General features: G+C 38.2%; 1 protein-coding gene across 1 annotated transcript; it reads left to right on the top strand.

Annotated features, from left to right (window-relative positions):
* The first annotated feature begins 10474 nt into the window (after window positions 1-10474).
* On the top strand, window positions 10475-11436 carry LOC130726202 (seed lectin-like). The gene has a single exon (XM_057577435.1). The coding sequence runs from the start codon at window positions 10517-10519 to the stop codon at window positions 11333-11335; it is 819 nt and encodes a 272-aa protein (XP_057433418.1). The 5' UTR covers window positions 10475-10516; the 3' UTR covers window positions 11336-11436.
* Window positions 11437-26047: the final 14611 nt, after the last annotated feature.

The raw sequence follows: 26047 nt of genomic DNA on the forward strand, positions 1-26047 counted from the left end.
GAGGGAACAGTGGCTGGGGAAAATTAGGATTAGGGTTCTGTAGGTTTATTCTTTATTTAATTTATTTATTTTCTTTTAATTTATTTATTTATTTGATGATGTGTCATAGATGGTGGAGTAATTAGTAAAAAAAGAAATCCAAATAAGAATATTTCGTTTAAAATTGGACAGAAGCTGACGGAAGGAATTAATTGTCACAAATTGATCTTTGATGTACTAAAATTGCTCCTTTTAAACAAAGGGGATCAAAGTTGCACAACAGGTATACATCAGGGACGAAAAGTGCAATTAAGCCAAAACTATTTAATATCATTTTGCACAAAAATATGGTATTTTGTTGTTCAAATATGACCAAATTGTTAATAAATCAAGTTGTCAACATGGTATATATAAGAGTAGTTTTGTAATTATATATATTCTTCGGATTCGGGTGCGGGTTTCACCAATCCAAACCCAGACTCAGACTCAATCATATCGGGTTTTACCCGTCAAATCGGGCCGGGTTTGAGTTATGTTGCCATCCCTGCGACACTAGGACTAGTGTTTTAGTGTCTGTTTGGCCCACACTATATTAGATCACATAATTAAGCTAACGTTATTTTTTCGAACAACAGAAAATGTTTTAATTAATAGATAAATTCTGAGAACATCTCTCTCAAATGAGGAAAGGATAGATACAAGATCCCCAACACCAATAAACAACCAACGATCTAGAAACAAGAGGTTCAATAACAAATCCACCACCATATATTAGATCAAAAAAAGGAAATTAACCCCACAAAATTTTCCAAAACCACGCCCCAATCTCCTCAATTGCTTCCTCTGAACTCTGAAGATACGACCTTGCAGAAAATGTCCAGTCAGCTGACGTTATAAAATACTAGATGACAAGATAGTCAACACTAACATTTTGCTTTAACGTTAGTCATATGGGCTGATGGGGGGAGGGTAGCTCACTTGGTGAGCTAAGGGAAATGAAGAGATTGCAGGGTGAAAGATCATGGTTCAAATCCTGGAGAAAAAACTAATTTACTGACAATTAACAACTAACATTTGCCTATAAAAATAAGTTATACGCGTTGATGCTATCTTATCGCTCAATTTGTAACTATCAATCTTGGGAGGAGAGAGATATGTGCGAGAGAATGAGAGGGGTGCATGACACCCTTGTTTGTTTATGGAATACTGTAGAGCAAGGAGAAATAGAAGATCCTATAAAAAAATAGAAGGTCCTATATAAAACCACTTTATCACTTCTTCGCAATTTGCGAAGAAATTACAACTGGCTGGGTGTTTTATTTTTTTGCGTGCCTATTCTGTCCTACTAGTGGGGGTTTTAACCACTAGCACCTACATCAAAATCATAAGTTTCCATTTAAAAATATTTTTTAACCGAAAAAAATAATTTTTTTCATTCATTCATCTTATTCTTTCTGTTCTCTATATACCAAACCACCTACCATATATGCAATGAGGAGGGATCCATGAACTCCAGGAGTCAAATAAAAAACTAACTCCAAATCTTGATCCTTCATTTTATTAGAAAATAAAGGTTGAGATTAAAACTTCAAACCTCTCACGTGGCCTCTACTACCAGGATTCCTCCTCCTTCTATTCGTGAAACCCTAAGACAAAACATCACCCGTGTTCTTAATCCTCAATTTGAAAACGTGAAATTCAATACCTTGTTTCCATAAGATTACTAAAATTCAACACATTCTTTTCGTCAGATTACAAAATCTCCTTAATCTGGATCAATGGTGGCTACGATAGTGGGAGCAACTTTCAGGGCTACGTCAGTGGAAGAAACCTCCACAGCAACGACATCAAAATTCCACAATTGAGAAACGCACGACAAAGGTGAATTGGATCCAAAGTTGAATTGACAATGTTTCGGCCGTTGTGGCCACAAATGTAATAGGAATGGATCTAAAAAAGCTTAAAGTTTTGACCAATTATAGGATTGGTTTCATAAAAGCTTAAATTGTAACCAATAGTAGGATGGTAATGGTAATCTTGATTCATGAATACAAGAGAGACATGTGGCAATGGAAAAAACTACTATGAAATGAGTGAGGCTCTAGTTTGAGGAAAATTAAGCATATGATGAAAACTAGAAGAAGGTTTTTACGTTTTCAGTTTTCACGAATAGAAGGAGGATGAATCCTGATAGTGGAGGTCACGTGAGAGGTATGAAGTTTTAAACTCAACCTTTATTTTCTAATAATATAAAAGACCAAGAATTGGAGTTAGTTTTTTAATTGACTCCTGGTGTTAATAGATCCCTCCTCATATGTAATTGATTAGCCAATTCCTTACTATATTTTGACGCCACATGCATCACTTGTGTTTATCAGTTTATGCACTAGTAGTAATTAAAGGCCAAAATATTACTCCCTCCGTTCTAGAAAGTTTGTTGTTTTGCACCATCTTTCAATATCTCAAAATGTTTGATGTTTTAGAAAATCAATGCATTTTTTGCTAATTTTTTTCCACATATACCCTCATTTAATACATTTTCTCTCACTTATAATATTTCATATTAATCAACCACAACTCTTATCTTTTAATTACATTCTTCTCTATCTAAGTATAATTTAATAGTGGCACATCATACTAGTAAAATGAAATAAGGGTAATATAGTCAAATTATACTATCAATAATTATTTTCTTACTCTTTGTATCACAACCTTAAACTACAAACTTTCTGAAACGGAAGGAATAGTAAGGGCCTGTTCGGGGTGGTTTTTGATTTTAAGTTTTGAAATTTTTAAAAACTAAAAGTAGTTTTCAATTTTATAAATACTGTTTTTATTTTTTGTGGTTTTGAGTTTTAAAATACTTGGTGTTAACTTTGACGATAGTCACGACAATGGGTGGTAGTGGTAGCGACATGGTGGTCGTGGCGATTATGGTGGTGGAGGTGGTGGTGGTTGCAGTGGAGTCAGCGGTGGTGGTGGAGGTGGAAGTGGTGGTGTTGGAGGGTGGTGGTGGTAGTGGCAGCGATAGTAGTGGTGGACACGGTGGGGGTGGTGGTGGCACACGTGACAATGTGAAGGGTGGTGGAGGTGACGGCGGCAATGGCAGTGGCACGGGTGGAGGATGCATGTGGAGATGGTGGTGGTAGTGGCGGAGATGGTGGCGGCGGTGGTGACATGGGTGGAGGATGCATGTGGTGGTGGTGGCACTGGTGATGATGGTGGCGGCGGTGACACGGGTGGAGGATGCATGCGGAGATTGGTGGTGGTGGAGGCGGCGGCGGTGGCGGAGATGGTGGCGGCGGTGGCGGCGATATGGGTGGAGGATGCATGTGGTGGCAGAGATGGTGGCAGTGGTGATGATGGTGGTGGCAGCGATGACAGTGGTGGTGGCGGCGGCGGTGGTGGTGAAGGTGGTTGTGGTGGTGATGGTGGTGGTGGTGATATCGGTGGGTGGTGATGGTGGTGAAGTTACATGTTATTAAAACTAAAAACCATAAACACAAAACCATATTTTGTGGTTTTGAAAAACAAGTTATAATGGTTTTGAAAATCAATAAAAACTCACTTCAGTTCCATTTTTGCCGAACACATTTTGTTTTTAAAATTGCCTTTGGAAACCAAAAACTGAAAACTCCCAATCACCCCAAACGGGCCCTAAATTATTAATTTGTTGCCTAGCCTAGTTTAATTAATGCTTTCCATCACCTGATCACTTCCAAGTGGCAAGTGGGCAGGAGACCGTTGACAAGTACGGTACTTCTTGTATTCCTCACGGTATTGTACTTTTTTTTGTCAACACGGTATTGTACTTTAAACTTGTTCTTGGTCAATTTGGGCTATTCGGGCCTTTACCAATTTGTAATAGCGTGATGGAAAAAATAAAGAGAAGTTGGATGATTTGTTTTTTATAAGATGGTGGCTGGTAGTTGACCAAAAAACAAAAGATGGTGGCTGGTACACTTGTTTTACTCAATTGATCTCTAGGTGTCTTGACTTTTGACAAAAAAAAAGTGATCTCTAGGTGTGTGTCCCAGACAACATGGTTAATATCTCCCTATATAAAACATTGGATTTGGATCCTCTCCATCCAGGTTCTCTCCATCCTCTCTCCATTCAAATCTGAGCCATTGATTTTGAAATTTAAAGGCTTGGATTAATTTAAGAAGAGAGAAAAAAAATGAATTGTATTTAAAGGCTTAGATCAATTTAAGTAAATTAATCATCACCTTTAAAATTCAAAATCAATGGCTCAGATTTTGGATAGAGTTTTGTAATTTTAAAATGTTGATTACCACTTAAAATTACTCCCTCCGGTCCTATTTATAAGCATGAAAGAGAAGAAAAATCTTGGTCCTTTTTATAAGAACCAAATGAAAGTTTGAGCTATATTAATTAATTTTTTCCAATGATGCCCTTATTAATTCTAACTTGTAAAATGTGTCTCATTAATTATTCTCTTTCTTTTCCACTTTCCAACACTAATAACAAAGGGTAATTTTGGAAGTTCATTTTAATTTAAGACAAATTTAATGCATTTTATCTAGTTTAACTACATTTCTTAAACTATGTGAATTTTTTTTTGTTGCTTATAAATAGGACCGGAGGGAGTAATTCTCTTCAATGCAACCCAGTAAACATTAAGAGTATAAAGGCAAGATTATTACATGTTTTTTAATAGGCGTAATTGTCTCAATAAGGTTATAATTAAGAATGAAGGGAGTAATTAACTTCAAAATCTAGAAAGAAAAATAATTGGTGACTACAAAAATTTGTTAGGAAAAAAATCTACTGATAGTTAAAAGATGAGTTTTGATATATTCACACTTCACTCTTTTTCACTTATTTTCACTATTTTTTTTTCTTTTTTTCTCTCATCTAGCATATCATTCATTTATATCTAATGAAAGTGTAAGTTTCAACATAACTTTTTCTCACAATGATAAAAAAAGAGACTAATATGTAAAAAGTCAATATTGTTTTTACTGTTAAAATATCAAGGGTGAATAAATCTCGGATTGGAATTGGAAGAATTAGAACGTATTGAATAGTTTATAAGTGAGAGAACTCTCATACACCTAATATCTTAAAATTTTAAGTGAAAGATGTGGTGACCAATTCACTTATGACGCTCTTTAGCCTCAAATGCAAATTATTTATTTTAGTTTTATTAAGAGAGTTTCTAACTTGAGCAATTGTTATTGGCAGTAGTTTCCGACAATTAAAGCATATTGTTAGAGATAAATATGCATAATATCCTTCAGGATATTCTTTTATTATTATTTGATATGTTTTGTAATATGGCTGAGAATATTCCTTGTCTACCTCACACACAATTTATGGTGAGAGTATCATATCTTACATGGTATTAGAGTCATCACAAGGGATTCAAATGCTTCGATCAGACTACTTCTCGCACTTATGTGTCCTGTCATGCTCAATTAGATGAATTTTGCTTCCCTTTCGCATGTTATAACTCTTCTACCAATGACTTGGTGGTCTCTATATTTTATGAACCGGCTGCAGGATCTCCTCCATTTTCGCAACCTGCTCTTCCCGTCGTTTTAGAGTTTTCCACCGACTGGTCCTCACTCTTGTCCTTCTTGTGATGGCCCAGATGCTCTGCCGGTTCCTCACAATGATGCACCACCTTCTTAGTTCCTCACGATGATGCTCCACCTCCTGCTTCCCCAGCACAGCAGGCCACCCCTCTTGTTGTAGCTTATGCTTCGTCTGCTTCACCGCTAGCTACTCCTCCTACTGTGGCTCAGGTTCCCCTTGCACATATTGTTGCTCGCCTGCGGACTCGATCTCAGAATGATATTTTTAAGCCGAATCTGCGTTATGCCTTGGTTCATGCTCAGCCTACTGGTCTTCTCATTGCTTTGCATATTGTTATTGAGCCTTAGGGTTTCAAGTCTGCTATGAAGCATCCTCACTGGTTGGCAGCCATGGAGGATGAACTTTCTGCTCTTCATAAGAATTGTACTTGGACTTTGGTTCCTTGTCCTTCCACGACCAATGTTGTTGGAAGTAAATGGGGTTTTCGCACTAAATTCCTTAGTGACAACATTGTTAAGCGCTTAAAAGCGTGTTTGGTAGCTCAGGGTTTCACACAAATTCCAGGTTTTGATTACTCTCTTACTTTCAATCATGTTGTCAAAGCTACTACTCTACGCCTTATTTTATCTCTTGTTGTGCTCAATAATTGGCAGCTTCATCAGTTGGACGTGAAACATGATGTCATTCATGGTCATCTCACTGAGACTGTTTATATGGAGCAACCTCTTGGATTTGTTGATCCTCATTTTCCGACTCATATGTGTCAGTTGAACAAGGCCTCTACGACCTCAAACAGGCGCCTCGTGCTTGGTTTCAGCACTTGAGCTCTTTTCTCCTATGCTATGGTTTTTCATTTAGTCGGGTTGATCCATCCTTGTTCTTCTTCTACAAAGGACGTATTACTCTTTATCTTCTTGTCTACGTGGATGACATCATTCTTACCGGTAGTGATCCCTCTCTTCAGACTCAGTTTATTGCTCGCCTTAATGCTGAGTTCGCCATTAAGTTTCTGGGTAAGATTGACTACTTCCTTGGTCTTGAGATAACTTATATATTTGATGGCTTGTTCTTGGGACATGCCAAATATGCTCATGATTTTCTTTCTCGTGATATGATGCTTGAGGCCAGTCATTCTTCAATACCCTTGGCTGCCGGATCTCATCTTGTCAGTTCTAGTGAGACTTACTCAGATCCTACGCATTATCGCTCTTTGGTTAGGGCCTTGTGTAAGACCAAGATTGGGTTATGTGTACATCTCTAGGTTTTGATAATAACTTGTATATATTTTGAGTATGATTAACTTTGGTACTCTAACATTTGTCTCTTGTATATTTGACAAACAGGTTCTGATTCTGATTGAATGGGGTTTTTCATCAGAAGTCAAAGACCAAAGTGTTGACCACCAAACCGCTTCTGCACTCACTATGTTCTACTGAACAATAGTTAATGCTTCAGATGTTCTGAAGATTAAAGCTCTGATGTGGGCTCTGAAGAATCAAGTGCTAAAGACTCTGAAGACCAGAAGTTCTGAAGTGAACAGGTCAAAGACTCTGAAGACTTGAGGATTCTGAAGACCCAAGAAAGCTGGCTCTGAAGTCCAAGTGCTTCCATTCTGAAGACCAGATGTTCTAAAGGGAACGGTCCAGAAGCTGAAGACTTGAAGCTCTGAAGATCCAAGCATCCTCGTGACTCTGACTAGAAGCATCACAAGTTAACAATTGAAGCGTGTCTCTGAATATCAGAAGTCAACTGTACAAGACAAAAGGTCACTATCAAATAGTACAATCGCAGTGTACTATCCTGACCAGTCTACCTACGAGGATCAGCCTTGTACGTTATGGAATTTCTAGTAGTACCCTCCAACGGACAAAATCTCTCAACGGCTAAATCACTTTGTGCTGGAGTATTTAAAGGCTGAAGAAAGGAAGAAAAAGCTAAGACACTGAATTGCAATACAACCTTCATTCAAGCGATAAACTCTTAGCAATCGTTTTCTTCATTGTTCATAACTTGTTTACACTCTACTTGTTTAGAAGCAAATCTCTTGTAAACACAACTTTCATACACTTGTTTGTATTTCCTTAAGGGACCGGTTATGTCAGTAGCTTTGAGAAGACTAAGACTTGTGTGTCTTAGTGTTTGCTAGTTCATAGGATTGTTAGTCACTGAGCAAGGTGTGCTAGTGCAGTTGTAACAATCTTTGATTAGTGGATTACCTTCATTCGACGAAGGAAGAAATCACCTTAACGGGTTGACTGTATTAGCTTGAGGATTTGTTCAAGTGAACCAGAATAAAATCCTTGTGTGTTTCTCTCTTTACTCTTATCCCTTCTACCTTGATTCTGAGAGACTTTAGTGAACCTGAAAAGAAACCATTTTTACGTCAAAACCCTATTCAACCCCCCCCCCCCCTTTTCAAGTGTTTTTCATACCTTCACCTTGCTGTTAACACGGTTAGTCAGTTCCTTCATGCTCCGACAGTGGATCATTTTCAGGTTGTCAAACAAATTCTTTGTTATGTCTGTGGCACGCAACACTTTGGTCTTACGTTTCGTCGGACCTTTTCCACCGTTGTTCTTGGTTATAGTGATGTTGATTGGACTCGCTGCACATACACTCACCGCTCGACTTGTGGCTACGCTATTTTTCTTGGTGATAATCTCTTGTCTTGGAGTGTCAAGAAACAACCTACTGTTGCTCGCTCTAGTTGTGAATCTGAGTACCGAGCTATGACTAATATTGCTTCTGAGGTAGTCTGGTTGCTTAATCTTCTTCATGAGGTTCGTGTTTAGATATCTGCTACTCCTCTTCTTCTTAGTGACAACCAGAGTGCTTTGTTTATGGCTCAAAATCTCGTTGCTCATGAGCATGCCAAACACATTGACTTTGATTGTCACTTCGTTCGTGAGCTGGTTTCCTGTAGTCGATTAGTTGTTCGTCATGCGCCTACTTCTCTCCAGCTTGTTGATATCTTCACTAAGGTGTTGTCTCGTCCGTTGTTTGACCTTTGTAGGTCCAAGCTTCGAGTTGGTCTTAATCCAATGCTAAGCTTGACGGGGGGTGTTAGAGATAAATATGCAAAATATCCTCCGAGATATTTTTTTTTATTATTTGATATGTTTTGTAATATGTCTCAGAATACTCCTTAGCATATTCTGTACTTTTCTTATTATAAATAACATTGTCTACCTCACACACAATTTCTGGTGAGAGTATCATATCTTACCCATATGTTTTTTAAGTAATGATGTATTGATGCATTTAAGTTTAATTGCCTTAACTAGGATTGATGTAATGGTTTAGAGCAATTCGTTCCTTGAGGAAATGGTTGGAGATTTAATTTTTTTTTAAAATTGAAAAAGGTCGACATTGATGTGCCTCTACCGCTTAGTATTTACCATGAGACAAAAAATTAGTATCAAGCTCCTGATTGATATGAGGACACTTGGTCGATATTTTTTTTTTGTTTGCCTTGTCCCTTTTATATATGATTCCATAATACAAAATTGATTTTTAGATAATTAAAGAAATAAAAAATCTTAAAAATAAGATATCATTCAACCAACTAACTCAACAATTTATGACTTTCAATTTTCCTTTACATCAAGCTATGTAAGACCAAGAATATAAAACTCGCAAAAACTACTACTAGTACATATTTTACCAAGTACCAAATAATTCTTATCTTTCACATTGGTAAGCACTGCTGACAATTTCTAAGCTTTATCTAAATGTGTTGATGTGGTACATGCCTTCATGGCATCGGTTGCTTGTTCAATATTCTGAAACATTGAGAACACTACACGTACGTCATCTATTCTAATTTTAAGATTTCAAGTGGCTAATCGCTAGAATGCTCTTAATTTCTTCATCTTAGATAAAATGACACACTATCATCATATCATGTGGTCCTTCACGCCCACGTTTCTCACTAGATTCTTTCTTATTACCTCTTCACCAAAGTTGTTGTGAGTTCTTGGTGAGGTAATTGGAAATGTTTCTCTCTTGATTATTGTTTTGGTAAGTCATCAAATGTATTGCTAGGAAGCACATTAGGTTAGGTGCTTCAACCTCCAATGTACAAAACAAACAAACAATTCATTGCGTTATGATTTATAGACAATTAACACTATAAATTAAACATCCATCAAATAGTCAATTTTTCTTTTTATTTTTAACTTCTTTTGCATTACATCATTATCATATTTATTACTTTAATTTTTTATATCCTCTTCATTTCTCTTTTGAGTATCTACACCCTTTAGACATCTATCTATTGTTTTCCATTTGTTGTTATGTTTCATGTTAAATTTTGGATCGGCACACAACTATAATATATTCTCACACACTTGCTCTTCCATTTCTTTTCCACATTTTTTTCTATCTTTCTTTTTTTCTTTTTTTTATACATCAGAAAATATCTTTCTTCTTTTCTAATCACATAGTTTCATCATATCTCACTTTTTTTTATATCCAGTTCCGATTCTTCGTGTAGAAATAAAATAATAACAACAACTATATACACACATTTTTTTCTTTCTTCCCGTTACATAACATCACATATCATGTTTATTATTTAAGTTCTCTAACTTTCATATGTTTAGGTGTCAAAACCTAAAAAATGTTGTATACGTACAAATCTTTATTGCTTCTTTTTCTTTTATTTATATATCTCTAATGTGTGTGAGTGTGAACTAATCATGTCCATGAAATAGTCAAGACATATGTTTAGTCTGGCTATTATAAATACGAGTTTTGATTTATTCATACTTTTATTTCTCTTCCGTATTATTTTCATTTACTTTTTTTTAATTCTTCCAATCTCTCTTTTTATTTTATCACATTACAAGTCAGATCTCTATTTTTTTTTTCTTCCTTTTGCACGTGATATAAGTAAACTTATTCTATAAATACATAACTGGGGCTCCATTCATCCTCGTGCAACACAATATCCCACTTAAACTAAATCAAAGCCATGGCTAGCTTGCGATCTTGTTTCCTTCCAATGCCCATGTTGTTCTTAACTACCTTGTTATTTTTTATGAACAAAGTGGTGGACTCAACAGAGTCCCTCTCTTTCTCTTTCAGCGAGTTCATCCCAAGTCAACAGGACTTGGTCTTCCAAGGTGACTCCTCGGTTAGCTCAACAGGGAGGTTGCAACTCACCGTGGTCAAGGACGGCCGCCCAATTAGCTCCACGGGCCGAGCCCTATATGCGGCCCCGGTCCGCATATGGGACAACAAAACAGGCAACGTTGCAAGCTTCGTCACTTCCTTCTCATTCATCATCAACGCACCCAATACAACCGCTGATGGCCTTGCCTTCTTTCTCGCACCCGTGGACACCCAACTCCAAAACTCCGGTGGGTTCCTCGGACTCTACCCCAACCAAGATGAAAGTAAATCATACCAAGTTGTCGCGGTCGAGTTTGACACTTTCTTGAACTCTTGGGATTCGACAACTCCACACATTGGAATTGATGTCAACTCCATCAAATCATTGATAGTTGGATCGTGGGATTTTCAAAATGGCCAAGTAGCGAATGTTGTCATAAGCTATCAAGCTTCAACCAAACAATTGACTGCCTCTTTGGTCTACCCTTCTGGTCTGGCCAGAATTATCTCTGCTATGGTCGACTTGAAGAGTGTTCTTCCAGAGTTTGTCAGAGTTGGTTTCTCAGCTTCAAGTGGAGCCTTTGTTGAATCACATGATGTTCTTTCATGGTCTTTCCAATCGAAGTTGCCAGCGGGTAGTAAAGGTGTTGCAGCTTTCAACAAGGTGCTACGGACTTGATTAGCTAAGTCTACTTTGTATGTATGTATACGTGATGCTCGCATGTAATAAGGATAAGATATATGATATCTTACAAAATAAATAAGGCTTAAATTTGTCTATGGTTTCTTTTTTATAAGCCATTTTTAAATCACTTGAACTCAAATACAATGAGAGAGAAAAAATTAGGCACTTAAACAAATGAAACAAATGAGTTGAAATTTCTATATTTTATTTATTAATTTATTCCCAACTCACTTATATGTTTAAATGATGGGTTACTGTTGAGCTAAAATCCTTAACACCACAATCCTCGACACCGATGCCAGGAAGACGAGTTCTCGACAAAAAGGACCATGGTGAGACTTGAGGTTCGTTAGGTAACACTCCCACAAAGTCAAGGAAGTAAAAGAAAATTCGACAAGTCAATAAACTCGGCTAAGGAAGCAGTTACCTAGTGATGGGCAATTACAAGCACGTGCGTGTACCCACGATGCCACGAATGGCAACGGTTACCCACGACCCAAGACCACCCACGTGGCAATTAAAATCACGTGCTCAGAATCTCCGGTTGAACGTGGGGTAAGGCGCCAAAATTCAAACCCACTAAGCCCATACACATTGAAGAAAAACCGCCAAGAACGTGGGGAAGGAAACAACGTTATAAATAGAAGAAGCCGCGTCAGGAAAGGGGTTCCCAACTCAAACTCTGAAAATTCACCAGAAAGCTCTAATGTCCGCATCAATGAGACTCAAGGAGCAAGGTGTGATGATGGAGGAGTACGTTGCAGAACCAGTCTTTTAGTTTTCTTGCATTAAGCTTGTTAATTTCCAGTTTCTTTGTGCAATTTCTTGTCGAATTCTACGTTTCTTGCAGTTTTCATGTTACTTTGATTTATGTGACTTCATGTAATTGATCTTTACTTAATGAAATCCAGTTTTCTTTCGAACCGATCATCACTGTCGAAAAATACTAACTCACACACAACACTTTGGCAAGACGTTTTCTCAAAAGGACCCCGAATCTAAACTTCCTTTAGTCGAACTAAGAGGATATTTGTTTACCAAAAATCACCGTAAACAGTTATTTAACCCAAACTTTCTCATGAATTATTTAGATAACCCATGTAATAATGTTTACATCCACCACCTGATTGAATATGTGCTTAACGCTACGCAGCCCCATTATTTTTAGGATAAAATCTCAGGCGCAGTTTTTTGGGTATTACTTGTGTGATTAACCAATAAAAAATTTAATTAGTTTAACCTATAGTTATGATAAGTTCTTAAACTATCCTTTTTCTGTGTTTCATTCCAATCGGAAATAGTAAAAATTGCACACATGAAATTGGACCTAAATTTGTTCCTTAATTTTATTGTCAACTCTGCAATGGATCAGAGGATCTTTGCTTGTGCTTCATCGACCAGACCACATGAGGATATTATCAAGATTAACTTTGATGTGTCCTGGGTGCAGCAAGCAGCGACGGGCCTTGGTTTTATAGCAAGAAATAATGCAGCTAAGGTTATGGCAGCGGCAATTGCGTTTCCGGTGAATGCTCCCTCACCAGTTATTGCAGAAGCTTTAGCTTTCCGGTGGTCGCTTTCCTTGGCCAAAGACTTGGGTTCCGAAGGGTGTGCCTTGAAACCGACTGTTTATATCTCTTTGAGACATGGCAGAAGCCAGAAGGCTAAGCGTGGTGATTCCTATTTGTTTTCAATTCATAGTGACTGTAGAGACTTAGTCTCATCGTTTTCGCATTTTGTTTTGTCTTTTGTTCGTAGAACCGGCAATTCTATAGCCGATCACTTGGCTAAGAACTCCTCAAAATTCCATAACATTGTTTTGATTGAGGAGGTGCCGCCGGAGTTGGAGTCTTTAATTCAGGCTGATGTACTAGCCTCTATGGCGGTTTGATTTCTTTAATGAATTATCCAGTTTAAAAAATAATAGTAATAATAATAATAATAATAATAATAATAATAATAATAATAATAGTCGTGAAGGGTGGATTATTGAGCAATTTAGGGTTCTTTTTATCAATTGGTTTTTTTTTATAGGCCAATGTTGGTTGTTAATTGTTAGTAAATTAGTTCCTTCACCATGATTCGAACCCTGACTCTTCACCTGCAATTTAGGGTTCTTTTTATCAATTGGTGTAGTTTTAAAACATAATTACCAACATGGAGTAATTTTAATTTTACTTTATTTACCAATTTAAGGTATGTCGCTAGCAAAAAGTCTCGATACCAAACCTATTTTTTTTCTCTCTATGAAATGCCACCTATACTAGGGATACCACTTTTTATTTTAATTTCATTTCGACAAGACATGAATCTGTCACGAAATTCAAGTAAAAAATATAAAAAGTATAAGCGACGGAGTTTTGACAAGGGAGTTTTCTGTCATAAAGTAATTAGCGATGGAAAGATTATAGGCTATGTTTGGCATGTCATTTCAGCTAGCTTATAGCTTATTTGACTAGCTTAAGGATATGTTTGACATGTCATTTCAGCTAGCTTATAGCTTATTTGACTAGCTTAAAGCTTATTTGACTAGCTTAAAAGCTCTTTAAAAGCGTTTGGTGAATGAGCTTATTTCAGTAGCTTTAAGCTATAAGCTATCTCAGGTAGCTTATAGCTTATTAAATTTATTCTCATTTTTATCATTATTATTTTATTAAAATTTCACCATTAGACTTATATATTTATAAAAACACTAAATTTATTTCTCCTCACACTTACGTATACAGTTCCCGCCACCATTTCCGCCACACCACTGCGCACCACATGTATTAAAAATAATATATTAATAAAAATAAGTAAAAATTAATATTATATTTTTAAGATGATAAATAACTTGAGTTAGTAAAAATATTTAAAGTGATAATAATTTTAATATTAATATCATATAGGTATTAATGTGAAAATAAAGTAATGTTAAATATGAAAATAATTATACAAGTATGTCCTTTTATGTCATTTTACAATTTCAGCTTGTTTAACAGCTAGTTTTACCAAACATTTTTGTTTCAATCACGTATATTTTCAACTTTCTGCTATTAGATTTCAGCTAGCTCATCAGCTTTCAGCTATCAGCTAGCTTATCAGCTTTCAACTAGCTTTTCAGCTTTCAGCTAGCTTATCAGCTAAACATGTCAAACATAGCCTAAAGCTTATTTGACTAGCTTAAAGCTTATTTAACTAGCTTAAAAGCTCTATAAAAGTGTTTGGTGAATGAGTTTATTTCAGTAACTTAAAGCTAAGGAATTGTTTGGTTAGAGGAGAATGGAGGGGAGGGGAGGGATTTTTAATATCTGATTTTGTTTGGTTCAAACTTTAGGAGGGGATGAGAGGGGAATGGAGGGGAGCAAAATCCCTCCAAACTCAATTTTTTTATCCCTCCAAAAGTGGGGGAATTAGGAGGGGAAATAAATTTCAGACAAAAATATCCCTGCACAAATCTAAAAATTCCAATTGTTTATCCTAGGGTTTCCCTTCTTTATTTCACGTTATTTTCTTCCTTCTTCATACCAACGGCTGCTCCCCCTCTCTTGTCTCTTTCTCCGCCATCGGCACTACCCCTCTCCGGTCTCTCTCTCCGCCACTACATCTCTCGGTGTTAGGCAACATGATCGCCTTGAGATCATTGCTAACGACCAGGGGAACAGAACCACACAGTCTTACGTCCATGTTAGATCTAGTGTCCACGTTTGATTCAGTTCTAGTTTGTTGTTATATTACGAACATGTTAGATCTTATGTCCATGTTAAGTTTTGTTTTTTTTTTTTACTTTTTGTTGGATTTACGTGTTTGATTCGGATTGGATTTGAGGACTTTCCAATCTCGGTTTTTTAGTAACCAGATTTGGTTGATGAGTTTCGTATTCATTCCTGTGGTGCTTGATATGATTTTGTTTGTTATTATGATTGCTTGAACCAAATTCATTGCTGCAAAGGATTTAAAAGTAATTTTAATTATAAAATATCTTCCCTCCTCTCATGAACAAAATAAAAATAAGTTATTTTTCCTTCCCTCTCCTTCTATGAACCAAACTTAATAAGTATTAAAATCTCTCACTTCCCCTCCTCTTCTTTGAACCAAACAGTATGTTAAGCTATAAACTATCTGAGATGATAGCTTAAAGCTTAAAGCTTATAGCTTATTAAATATATTCTCATTTTTATCCTTATTATTTTATTAAAATTTCACTTTTAACCTTATATGTTTTTTATTAAACCTATTTACTTATCAGTTATCACACTTGTCTCATATGCACACTGTTCCCGCACACAAATAATTACTACTTTGGAAAAAAACAAGTAATTTTATATTACAAATTACTAATTATTTGTTTCATTCTACTTAAATTAATAAGAATATAGAAAATTAAATAAGTAAAAATTAATATTATATTTTTAAGATGATAAATAACTTGAGTGAAATTTAAATATTTATAATAATTTTAATATTAATATCATATAGGTATTAATGTGAAAATAAAGTAATGTTAAATATAAAAATGAATTATACAAGTATATCCTTTTATGTCATTTTACAATTTCAGCTTGTTCAACAGTTAGTTTTACCAAACATTTTTGTTCCAATTACGTAGCTTTTAAGCTTTCAGCTAGCTTATCAACTTTAAGCTTTTAAGCTTTCAGCTAGCTTATCAACTTTAAGCTTTCAGCTATCAGTTAGCTTTTCAGCTTTCGGCTAGCTTATCCGCAATGCATGCCAAACATAACCTATCTCTCTGTATTTCATCCCTATTTTCTTGTCTATTATTCACTAATATTTTGTGATGGATTAAGTTTCCGTCACAATGAGAGTCAAAAATAAAATAAAAAATGTATAAGTGGCATTGTGAGTGTGATTTAAAGAAAAAAAAAATAGGTATCGCCATTTGCTGGCAACATACCCTAAATTAGTAAATAAAATTACACTTACACACGAATTGGGTAAAAAAACCAATTTGGGCCTTAATAAGTTTGTAACGAGCTAGATTGTTGGATTTGTATATGGCCCTGGTGCGTGAACCATAAAACAATAATAATATTCATGTATACAATTTTTGTTATCTCTATGTCACAACAATTCTCACATATCTCATTTATTATTTTTTTTTTGTCTTCTCTGTATATGTTTTGGTGTTTATACCAAAAATAGTGTCTCACCAATGTTTTTGGTTTTATAAGATGATGGCTAGTACACACATTTTTTTAATTATTGCAAAGTCTTTGTGAGTAGTAAGGAAGTAAAATTTAATTGGTGGCTTCAAATGTAAAGAATTTCATGGGTGGTTTAGGGGTAAACACATTTTTTAACCATATAATATTATTTTTTTATTCGACAATCTAGATCGCTTACCTGTTACTTGAGTATAAATTGAGAAAATAGAATTTTGAGTTTAACCTAAACTAACAACGCATAAACAACACAGACCACCACGCCCAAGGAGAGGGAGGCAGGCTTAACACATGTACTTTTATGAATGTTAATTTTATGAAATCAATTTCATTAAGTAATAGATTATCCACTATAATAATTGATCATATTCCCAAATGAATGAAAGTGTGTGCTAAACCGGGCACATTCAAGAAGAACAAATTGCTTCCATGGTCGAGTTTCTTCACATGACTGCACCTTCACCAAATTTTATTTTTAAGTTATTCATCAAAAACTTGATGTAGTATATGATAATCAAGCATACTCATAGTCAAACGAGTGTAACGACTGAAATTTATTGATTTTACATTAATTACCTTTGTACGACAATTAAAAACTCACAACATAAATAATAACATATTTGTTTACAAATGATTTATAAAAATAACTTGGAGGAGATATCTCTATAATAATGGGTACGTTAAGAAATGTTTAATTGTTTCAACAAATTATTTATAAAAAAATAACTTGGAGGAGGCATCTCTATAATAATGGGTATGTTAAGAAATGTTTAATCGTTTCACTTTCAGGTGTTAAATAATAACATGCATACATTATTATTTTGCAAGAGATTAGATAAAAAAAAAGTATTTTTATTTATTATTTGTGATTTTAAAAATAAAATCTCATTTAATTTAATTTTAATTTTAAATACATTTTTAAAAGTAAACACATAGATGATTTATGATTTAAAATCTAAACTAATTAGGATTAATTATTTCCTATATATAGATTATTTCTTATTTAATAATGAATGTATAGAATATTTTGATTTAAATTATGATTTGAACTGACTATTATAAAATATCCTTATTTATGGGAAATGTGGAACGATACGTTCTCCATTTTATTCTCAATGCAATTATTTCAATTGAAAAAATAAAAAAATCACAAATACATTACTTTTTTTTTGATACATCGGAAAACTATATATTACTTCAAATCTATATAAAAAATCTATTCAATAAATATGAAAACTCATAAATCGAGCATTTGGGAAAACAACGACAAAAAAAATTAAAAAAAGAGCTACCCAAAAAAATAAAAATAAACATTCAGTAAAAAAAACATACAAATTTATGATTTCTTATATCTAAACTAAATTTTGTTCTTTTAATCCGTAAAATATTTTTACAAAATAACACAAAAAAAAATGAATGATGCATGGGGTAAAAAATACTAGTATAAGGTGTATAAAAAATGAGGTGGAAACTTATCATTAAATCAGCATAAATGTTACTATGAATGATGCACGAGGTAAAAAAATCCCTTAAGGAAATGTCCATTCACCACTTGTGCCACCCATTGTGGTTGTGTAATACTCTTTTACACTATCTTGTAAATTAATGTAATATGAGAGATGAATAATTGAATGATTATTTAGTTACTCACAAGAGAGAAAAATATTTGATATTATTGAGAATGAATTTTTTTTTCAATGTTTTCAGAATACTCTATACGCCCCTAATTTTAAGGTCCTCTTAAGATAAACACCCCCCGATCAAGGGTTTAGGTCTTAGGGTTTCGCGCCGCTAAAACCTTCAATGTAGAGTAATCATAACTTGTATCATTCATTGGGAACTTAGCCTTTTATAGTGCGGCTGAAGTTGTAGCCTAGATCTATAACATTTGAGTCTTGTTCTCAGTCTATTGGGCCTCGAAGGTAACAGACTCAACAGTTATAGTCTCGACACACGTACAGTTATAGTCTCGATACACATACATTTATAGTCTCGACAAACGTACAAGTATCTCAATCCGTCTTGTCCCATATAGGGACATACATCAGAGGTCCCGCCCAAACCACATAGGGCGAAATCGATCCACATGCCTGCAAGACGTCAAGCTCTTGACAAACAAGGATGAAGCGCGTCTTCTATCTGCTTAAGGAGTCAGGTCCCGTGCAGACCACATAGGGCGAGACCGGTCCACATGCCCTGAGTAGAGGCCGAGTCGCCCTTATGGGGCGAGACCCATCCAGATGTTAATAAATATTGACTTAAAAAAACTATATATACAATTCTCATATTTACCCTTAATTAATGCATTTAGTATAGTGATTTTGAAAAGAAAAGAAAAGTATAGTTATAATTAGAGATATAGGAAGTATGAAAATTCGTATAGAACAATTATGATATGGACTCAAACTTTTAATAATAACATATTTTTGAAAAGTTAATAATAACATATTATGATTTTAAGATTGTAAACTTGTATATAAATTTTTCCCCCACAAAGTCAAACTTCTGGATTTGTTAGTGGCTGCGCCAACATGTAAGAAAGATATTAGGGGGATCAAATTAGAATTGTTTATGAAAAATATTTGAGCATGTTATGAATAAGGAGTAAACAAGTAAATAAGAGAGGAGAACAAGAGATATAGAATACTGCAAATGAGGATATTCAGCTTGGTGCAACCTCCCTTGTAATTATAATATTAAGTCAATTACAGTGTAGAAACAAGTATATATGCGTCTGACCCATATACTTTTCATCTAACCCTAACTCTTAACCCTGTTGGGAATCCAAATATTCAAAATCTCTCTTGGATGACCTTCTCTTAAGAATGTGTCTCATTAAAACCTTACAAGAAAAAATTCAATGAGATAAAAACTTAGTAAAGGAAAAAGAGTACATCATTCTATAGTTTGTCATTGAACATTGCCCCATTAAAAACCTTACAAAAAAAAAAGCCAACTCATACACTTGAAGGAAACCACTACAACAACCCACTTGATTGTCTCGTTTTACTTATGACTAGTGCGATTCACAATATTTTAGTTTATTTTTAAAAATATGAATATCATAAATTTTATATATATATATATATATATATATTGTAATATATCATACTAAATTAGTTGAAGTACAATGTTAGAAACATCGATAAGTAAATTTGAAGGAGTCAAACATTATAAAATCAATACGTTTATTTTTTTATAACCCAATGAATTGCATTTAAAATTAGCACAAGGGATGCTAAGCCCAAATACAAAAGAGAAAGAAAAAAGAAGAACAAAAACAAAGAAACAGAAAAGTACAAGCCAAACCCACACTAGATCTTGAACTTGAATTGGAACTAGACCTTGAACTTGAAACCACCCCAAAGCAACAAACTAAAACTGAAAGCAAGACCACCATCAGACAAACTGAATACAATAAACACCGTGCCCTTCATTGAATCTACACCACTAGATTCCAAATTCAGATTGAGTAACATCCAAAACCCCCCTTTCCCACCGTGATGCCCACACTCGCTGCCAGCTTGTATTCCAACACAACTCCAAAGTCTGTAAACAAAGAACAGGCTCCATGGACCATTCAAATAAGGAGCTGGTAAACCCCATAAATTTACACTTAATCCAGTGCCACGACTGCAATTTAATTGCTGTTAGAGATAAATAGGCATAATATCCTACGTGATATTTCTTTATTTATTTATTGACTTATTTTGTAATATGCCTCAGCATATTCTTAGCATATTCTGTACTTTCATTATTATAAATAACATTGTCTACCTCACGCACAATTTGTGGTGAGAGTATCCAATCTTACATGGTATCAGATTTTAGGTTGAAACCCTAGTCCCAAACCCCTCCCTGTGCCGCCACCCTTTCCTTTTTCTGATCCAGCCGCCATTAATTTCTTGCCTGCCGCTGGTGTAATTTCTGCAGTGACGGTACCTTGTTTTCCACGCCACCCTGCTGCAGCTTTTCTGGTATTCCCCGTTGGACTGGGCGAGCCCCTAGAGGGGCAACGCCCAGGGTTCACACCGCCCGGTGGCGCCCCAAGCCAGTAGGGTTGGGCCTCGTTCAGCCAGGCCCACACGACCCATTAAGGACCCTAGCATATGGGGGCCCAACACTACCTCTATAAATAGGTAGCAGATACCAATTGTAAGGGACTTTTGGCTCATTGGATGAAATAACACTCGAAATTCAGCACTCTCTCTCACTCTCATTCTCTCTTAGCACAATCCCTCTACCTCTAGGTACTATACCTCTCTTCAATGTTCATTCCCAGAACATTTGGCGCCGTCTGTGGGGACCGTAAACTTTCTACTCCCATTCACGTGGATTGATTGTGCATGAAGTTACCTCTGATTGTGATTAGGCAGTTCTCTGGTTTTCTGATTTTGATTCTGTGACTAGTGATTGGTTTTCCGATCGAGTTTGCATCGTTTCTGGTTTGGATGGAGACTCGACGCAGGAGGCAACATCATTCACCAATGCGACAGCGGATTTCGCCGCCTCGGCGGCCTCATCGTGTGGTCCTGGATTCTCCGGTACGAACGACATGAGTACAATCGCCTTCTCCTCCTCCATCACCTCCTGTACCACCACCTCCTCCATCGCCTTCACAGGTGGGATCTCTGGAGCGCTCACCAGAGAATTCACCTGCTCCGGAACAACAACCGGCGGTGACACAGGAGCAATGGCGCCATTTGATGCGCAGCATTGGCAACATCCAGCAGCGGAATGAGCATCTACAGGCTCAGTTAGATTTCTACCGTCGCGAGCAGCGAGATGATGGAAGCAGAGAAGCAGATTCCGTGGATAAGTTCCGTCCGTTCTCGGAAGATGTCGAGAGTGTGGCGATTCCGGATAACATGAAAACGTTAGTTCTGGATTCTTACAGCGGAGATTCCGATCCGAAGGATCATCTTCTGTATTTTAATACGAAGATGGTGATAATTGCGGCGTCAGATGCGGTGAAGTGCAGGATGTTTCCATCGACGTTCAAATCGACGGCGATGGCGTGGTTCACAACTTTGCCGCGCGGATCGATTTCAAATTTCAGAGACTTCTCATCCAAGTTTCTAGTGCAATTCTCGGCGAATAAGAATCAGCCGGTGACGATCAACGACCTATATAATATTCGCCAGCAAGAAGGAGAATCACTGAAAGAGTACATGGCAAGGTACAGCGCAGCGTCGGTCAAGGTTGAGGACGAGGAGCCTCGAGCTTGTGCTTTAGCATTTAAAAACGGTTTGCTACCGGGAGGGTTGAACAGCAAATTGACACGTAAGCCGGCGCGTTCGATGGAGGAGATGCGTGCTCGCGCCAGCACTTATATTCTTGATGAGGAGGACGACGCTTTCAAAAGAAAGCGCGCGAAGTTGGAAAAGGGCGACACGTCGCCCAAACAGCGATAAAAGGAGGAGTTTCAGATCGGTGGCAAGGCGGAGGGGAAAGAACAAGGTGCGTTCACGAGAGAATGACAGATCGAGATTCAGCGTGAAGGCGCATCCAGCGATGGCAGATCGGAGCAACACGGTTCAGACCGACAATGAAGAACGTCAATAGAGGTGAAGCTTCAGATCGAGGAAGCATGTAGGCAAGGGAGAGCAGATCGGTAATGACGAAGAAAAGAACAAAGGCGAGGAATCTGTCCAGAGCACAATACATGAGGAGCAGAGCCAATCCCGAGACGTTGGAATTCTGGCGGGCACGTTTGCTTTGGCGAGCACGTGTTGGCTTTGGCGAGCACGTTTTGAAGGTAGGCGGCGAGCTAGTGTTGTTGGCGATGGAGTTCGACGGCGAGAGAATGTCGTTGGCGTGGGAATCTAGCAAGCACGTTTTACTCCGGCGGCGGAATTCTGGTGGGCACGTTTTGTTTTGACCATGGAAGTTTGGCGAGTAAAGCGTTGCTATGGTTAAGATCGCTGGCCAACAAATTTTCCAATTCCTTCAAACTTTTCCTCCATCTTTCATTTGATTCCCTTCTCAGTTGTTGTATTTCCTAATTTTCTTATTTTGAAGTTGGTATTAGAAGTTATATTGTCTTCACTGGTTTTGATTCAGACAGAGAGGAGAAAATCGGATCAAAGAGAAAGAGTGGGTGAATTGAGGCACACCATTAAAGTTTTGTGAAACTTGGAAGACTCTTCCATAAGCGGTTTGTTATTGGGTGGGACAAGCTCCTGATGGCGCGATTTAGTTACAAAGTGAAACAAGTTTCACGATGAACTAAATTAGCCCCGGAAAAGCCCACGTAACAACCGGATTCATTGGCGATGTGTGGGGTACAAATTGCCCATTCTACTGAGCACCGCTTTGGTAATCCAACTGGCCATTGGAACCCAAAGCACTTTGAGTCCCGAAATGGGACGATCACACCAAGGGTGGCGACCTACCGCTAGGGTGGTGACCTCATGCCAAAGGGTGGCGACCAAACGCTATGGGTGGCGACCTGTAAGACTCAGTTTTTAGACACACAAAAGTCGCCAAAAGGGTGGCGACCTCACGCTAGGGGTGGCGACCTACCGCAAGAGGGTCGCGACCTACCGCAAGAGGATAGCGACCTACCGCTAAAGGGTCGCGACCTACCGCAAAAAATGAGGGTAGCGACCTACCGCAAAATGGTGGCGACCTACCGCAAGAGGGTCGCGACCTACCGCAAGAGGGTCGCGACCTACCGCCAAAAATGAGGGTAGCGACCTACCGCAAAATGGTGGCGGCCTTACGCTGAGAGTGGCGAGCAAGTCAAACTAATTTCTTATAAGGCTAAAGCAAAATGGTGATGGCGATGCGGCAAGTGAGGACACTCCTACTCCTCATGACTTGGACACAGAGTCTGGTGGACTTGTAGACTATGGCGAGTGAAGGGGCATGCGTGCTGGGCGGATCTTCTCCTAGGGACGATGCGGCGGCGACTTCAGCTTGAAGACACATTGTGCTCTCATGCTTCGAGCTCGGTGTCTTGTGGACTGGTTGAGTCCCTTCACCATATTAGGGGACTCGCCAAGGAAGCAACTTGATCCATGAAGATGCTACGAGGGGCGGATGCGGGAGAGATTGGCGGGAGACCATGTCACCAGGCGAGCCAGCTTCTATTCAGCGAGTCACGTCATATGAGGCGGGCCACCACGACTCCTTAATCTTGTAGGCGTTTGTACACCATCTTTCTAGGTCCCGCGTCAATCGGAGATTCATGTATTTGCGTATTTCCTTGCGCTTTTGGCGGTTTGTGTTTCATTTGCGCCATGTCGGCGACCTACACGCTTTATACATTCTTTGTTGATCCCGCCAAGTAGCGTGGCTAGGTGATCTTCTAGGCGGGGAAGCTATTGCAACTAGAAGCTTGGGAATAGTTCCTGCGCGTTGGTCGAAACCGCCAGCCGAGGAACGCCGTACCAAGTGGAAAGTGGCAACGGGCGACCTGCTAGGGGGATCACAAGGGGACAGAGATTGACGGTCACATTTTGGAGACACACTTCGCTCTCCTGCTTCGAGCTTGTGGACTTGCGGACCAAGGGCGCTCGCCCTTCATCTTTTCACGCCATGTTGGCGACTTGGATTTTTGCATACACGATGGATAAGCATTAGGCAGTTATGTTATAGTTTTCTTAAAGACACACTTAGCTCTCATGCTTCGAGCTCGGTGTCTTGTGGACTTGTGGACTGGGCGAGCCCCTAGAGGGGCAACGCCCAGGGTTCACACCGCCCGGTGGCGCCCCAAGCCAGTAGGGTTGGGCCTCGTTCAGCCAGGCCCACACGGCCCATTAAGGACCCTAGCATATGGGGGCCCAACACTACCTCTATAAATAGGTAGCAGATACCAATTGTAAGGGACTTTTGGCTCATTGGATGAAATAACACTCGAAATTCAGCACTCTCTCTCACTCTCATTCTCTCTTAGCACAATCCCTCTACCTCTAGGTACTATACCCGTTTTTTCTTCCACGCCGACAGCCAACTTGTTGCTGTCTTCACGTTGTCCGCGTCGTCATTCCTCTGTGTGTGTTGTCCTCAACTTCCGCGTTGACCACATCCATTTCTGCACTTGGATTTCCGTGTATCTGTCATCTGGAGACCGTGCTTGTTCTTTTCTGGAGACACGTGTTTTTGCGCGCCGCCAGCAGCCCTCCTCACATTCAGCGCCGCCAGCCATCGCGTTTTGTGCCCGACAGCTTCCAAGAGTTGCTTTCTTGGTTTTTCTGCGCCCGACAGCTCCCTCCTCTGCCATATCTCGTGCTTTGTGCTGTGCTACTCCAACTCTCCAAGCGTCAGCCGTCATCTCTCGGGATCTACGCCGGTTTGCTCTTCATTATTTTTTTTCGTTTTTGACGTTTGACCGGCTTGATTCTTCTCTTGACCAGGGATTGAAGTAGTTTAATTCTATTTTTGGGCTCATTTTTTCACATGGCTTCCGATGCTACTCCTCCGACTTTTTCTATGAACACTTTGGTGCATATGCTTACGGTGAAACTCAAACCAGATAATTTTCTTCTCTGGCGTAAACATGTTACTGCTCTTCTTCAAAATCAGAACTTGTATGATATTGTCGACCCTACCGTCGCGCCTCCGCCAGAATTTAATCAACAGACATTTGCACAAACTGTTGTTCAACCACTACGTCCTGGTGCTCCTTCTCCAAATCCTCTTTATGCTGAATGGTAGGCTCGCGATCGTAATGTCAACAGTCTGCTTCTTTCCTCCCTCAATAAGGAGGCCTTATCTGAGACTCTAAGCGCAACTACTGCTCGTGATGTTTGGGTTTCCTTACACCCTGCTTATGCCTCACGCAGCAAGGCACGTGAACTTCGTCTGCGTGATGAGCTTCAACTCATGCGTCGTGGTTCTTTATCAGTTTCTGAGTATGGGCGGAAATTTCGCACTATCTGTGATCAGCTAGCTGCTATTGGTGCGTCTGTGCCTAATGATGATAAAGTTCACTGGTTCCTTCGTGGCCTTGGCCCGTCATATGCAAATTTTTCCACGGGTCAGCTTGATCAGGTACCCATACCATTCTTTACTGACATTCTTTGTAAGGTCGAGAGCCATGCTATTTTTCAGGCTTCTCTTGAGGACTCCGTGACTCCTCCGCCTGCTGCCTTCCATGCGAGCAATCAGCCCCGCTCTTCTGGTACTCAGTCTTCCAATAGTGGCAACCGTGGTAATTCCGGTGGCGGTTCTCGTGGTGGAAATCGTGGCAACTCTAATGGAGGATCTCGTCAGCGACGCAACAATGGTGGCTCTGGCCGCCGTGGCTCTTATACGCCTCGCTGTCAAATTTGTCATGAGCAGGGTCATTATGCTGATAAGCAGTGTTTTAAGACTCGGTTCGGTGGTCGACTCGGTCGAGGCACTGAGTTAATGAGTCATTGGTCGGACTAGTGGGTCAATGGGCGGATTGCTTGACTCAGTCTGTATTAAAAAAAATTAAAAATCAATAATATTAACTAACATTAATTAATTACTCACAATAAAAACACACAAATAATTCATTTGAAGTTTAATGTTAAATGTAACACATATATATTATCACTTTTTTGTTGTGCTT

Source organism: Lotus japonicus, chromosome 1 (genome assembly GCF_012489685.1).
Source record: "Lotus japonicus ecotype B-129 chromosome 1, LjGifu_v1.2".
NCBI lineage: Eukaryota > Viridiplantae > Streptophyta > Magnoliopsida > Fabales > Fabaceae > Lotus > Lotus japonicus.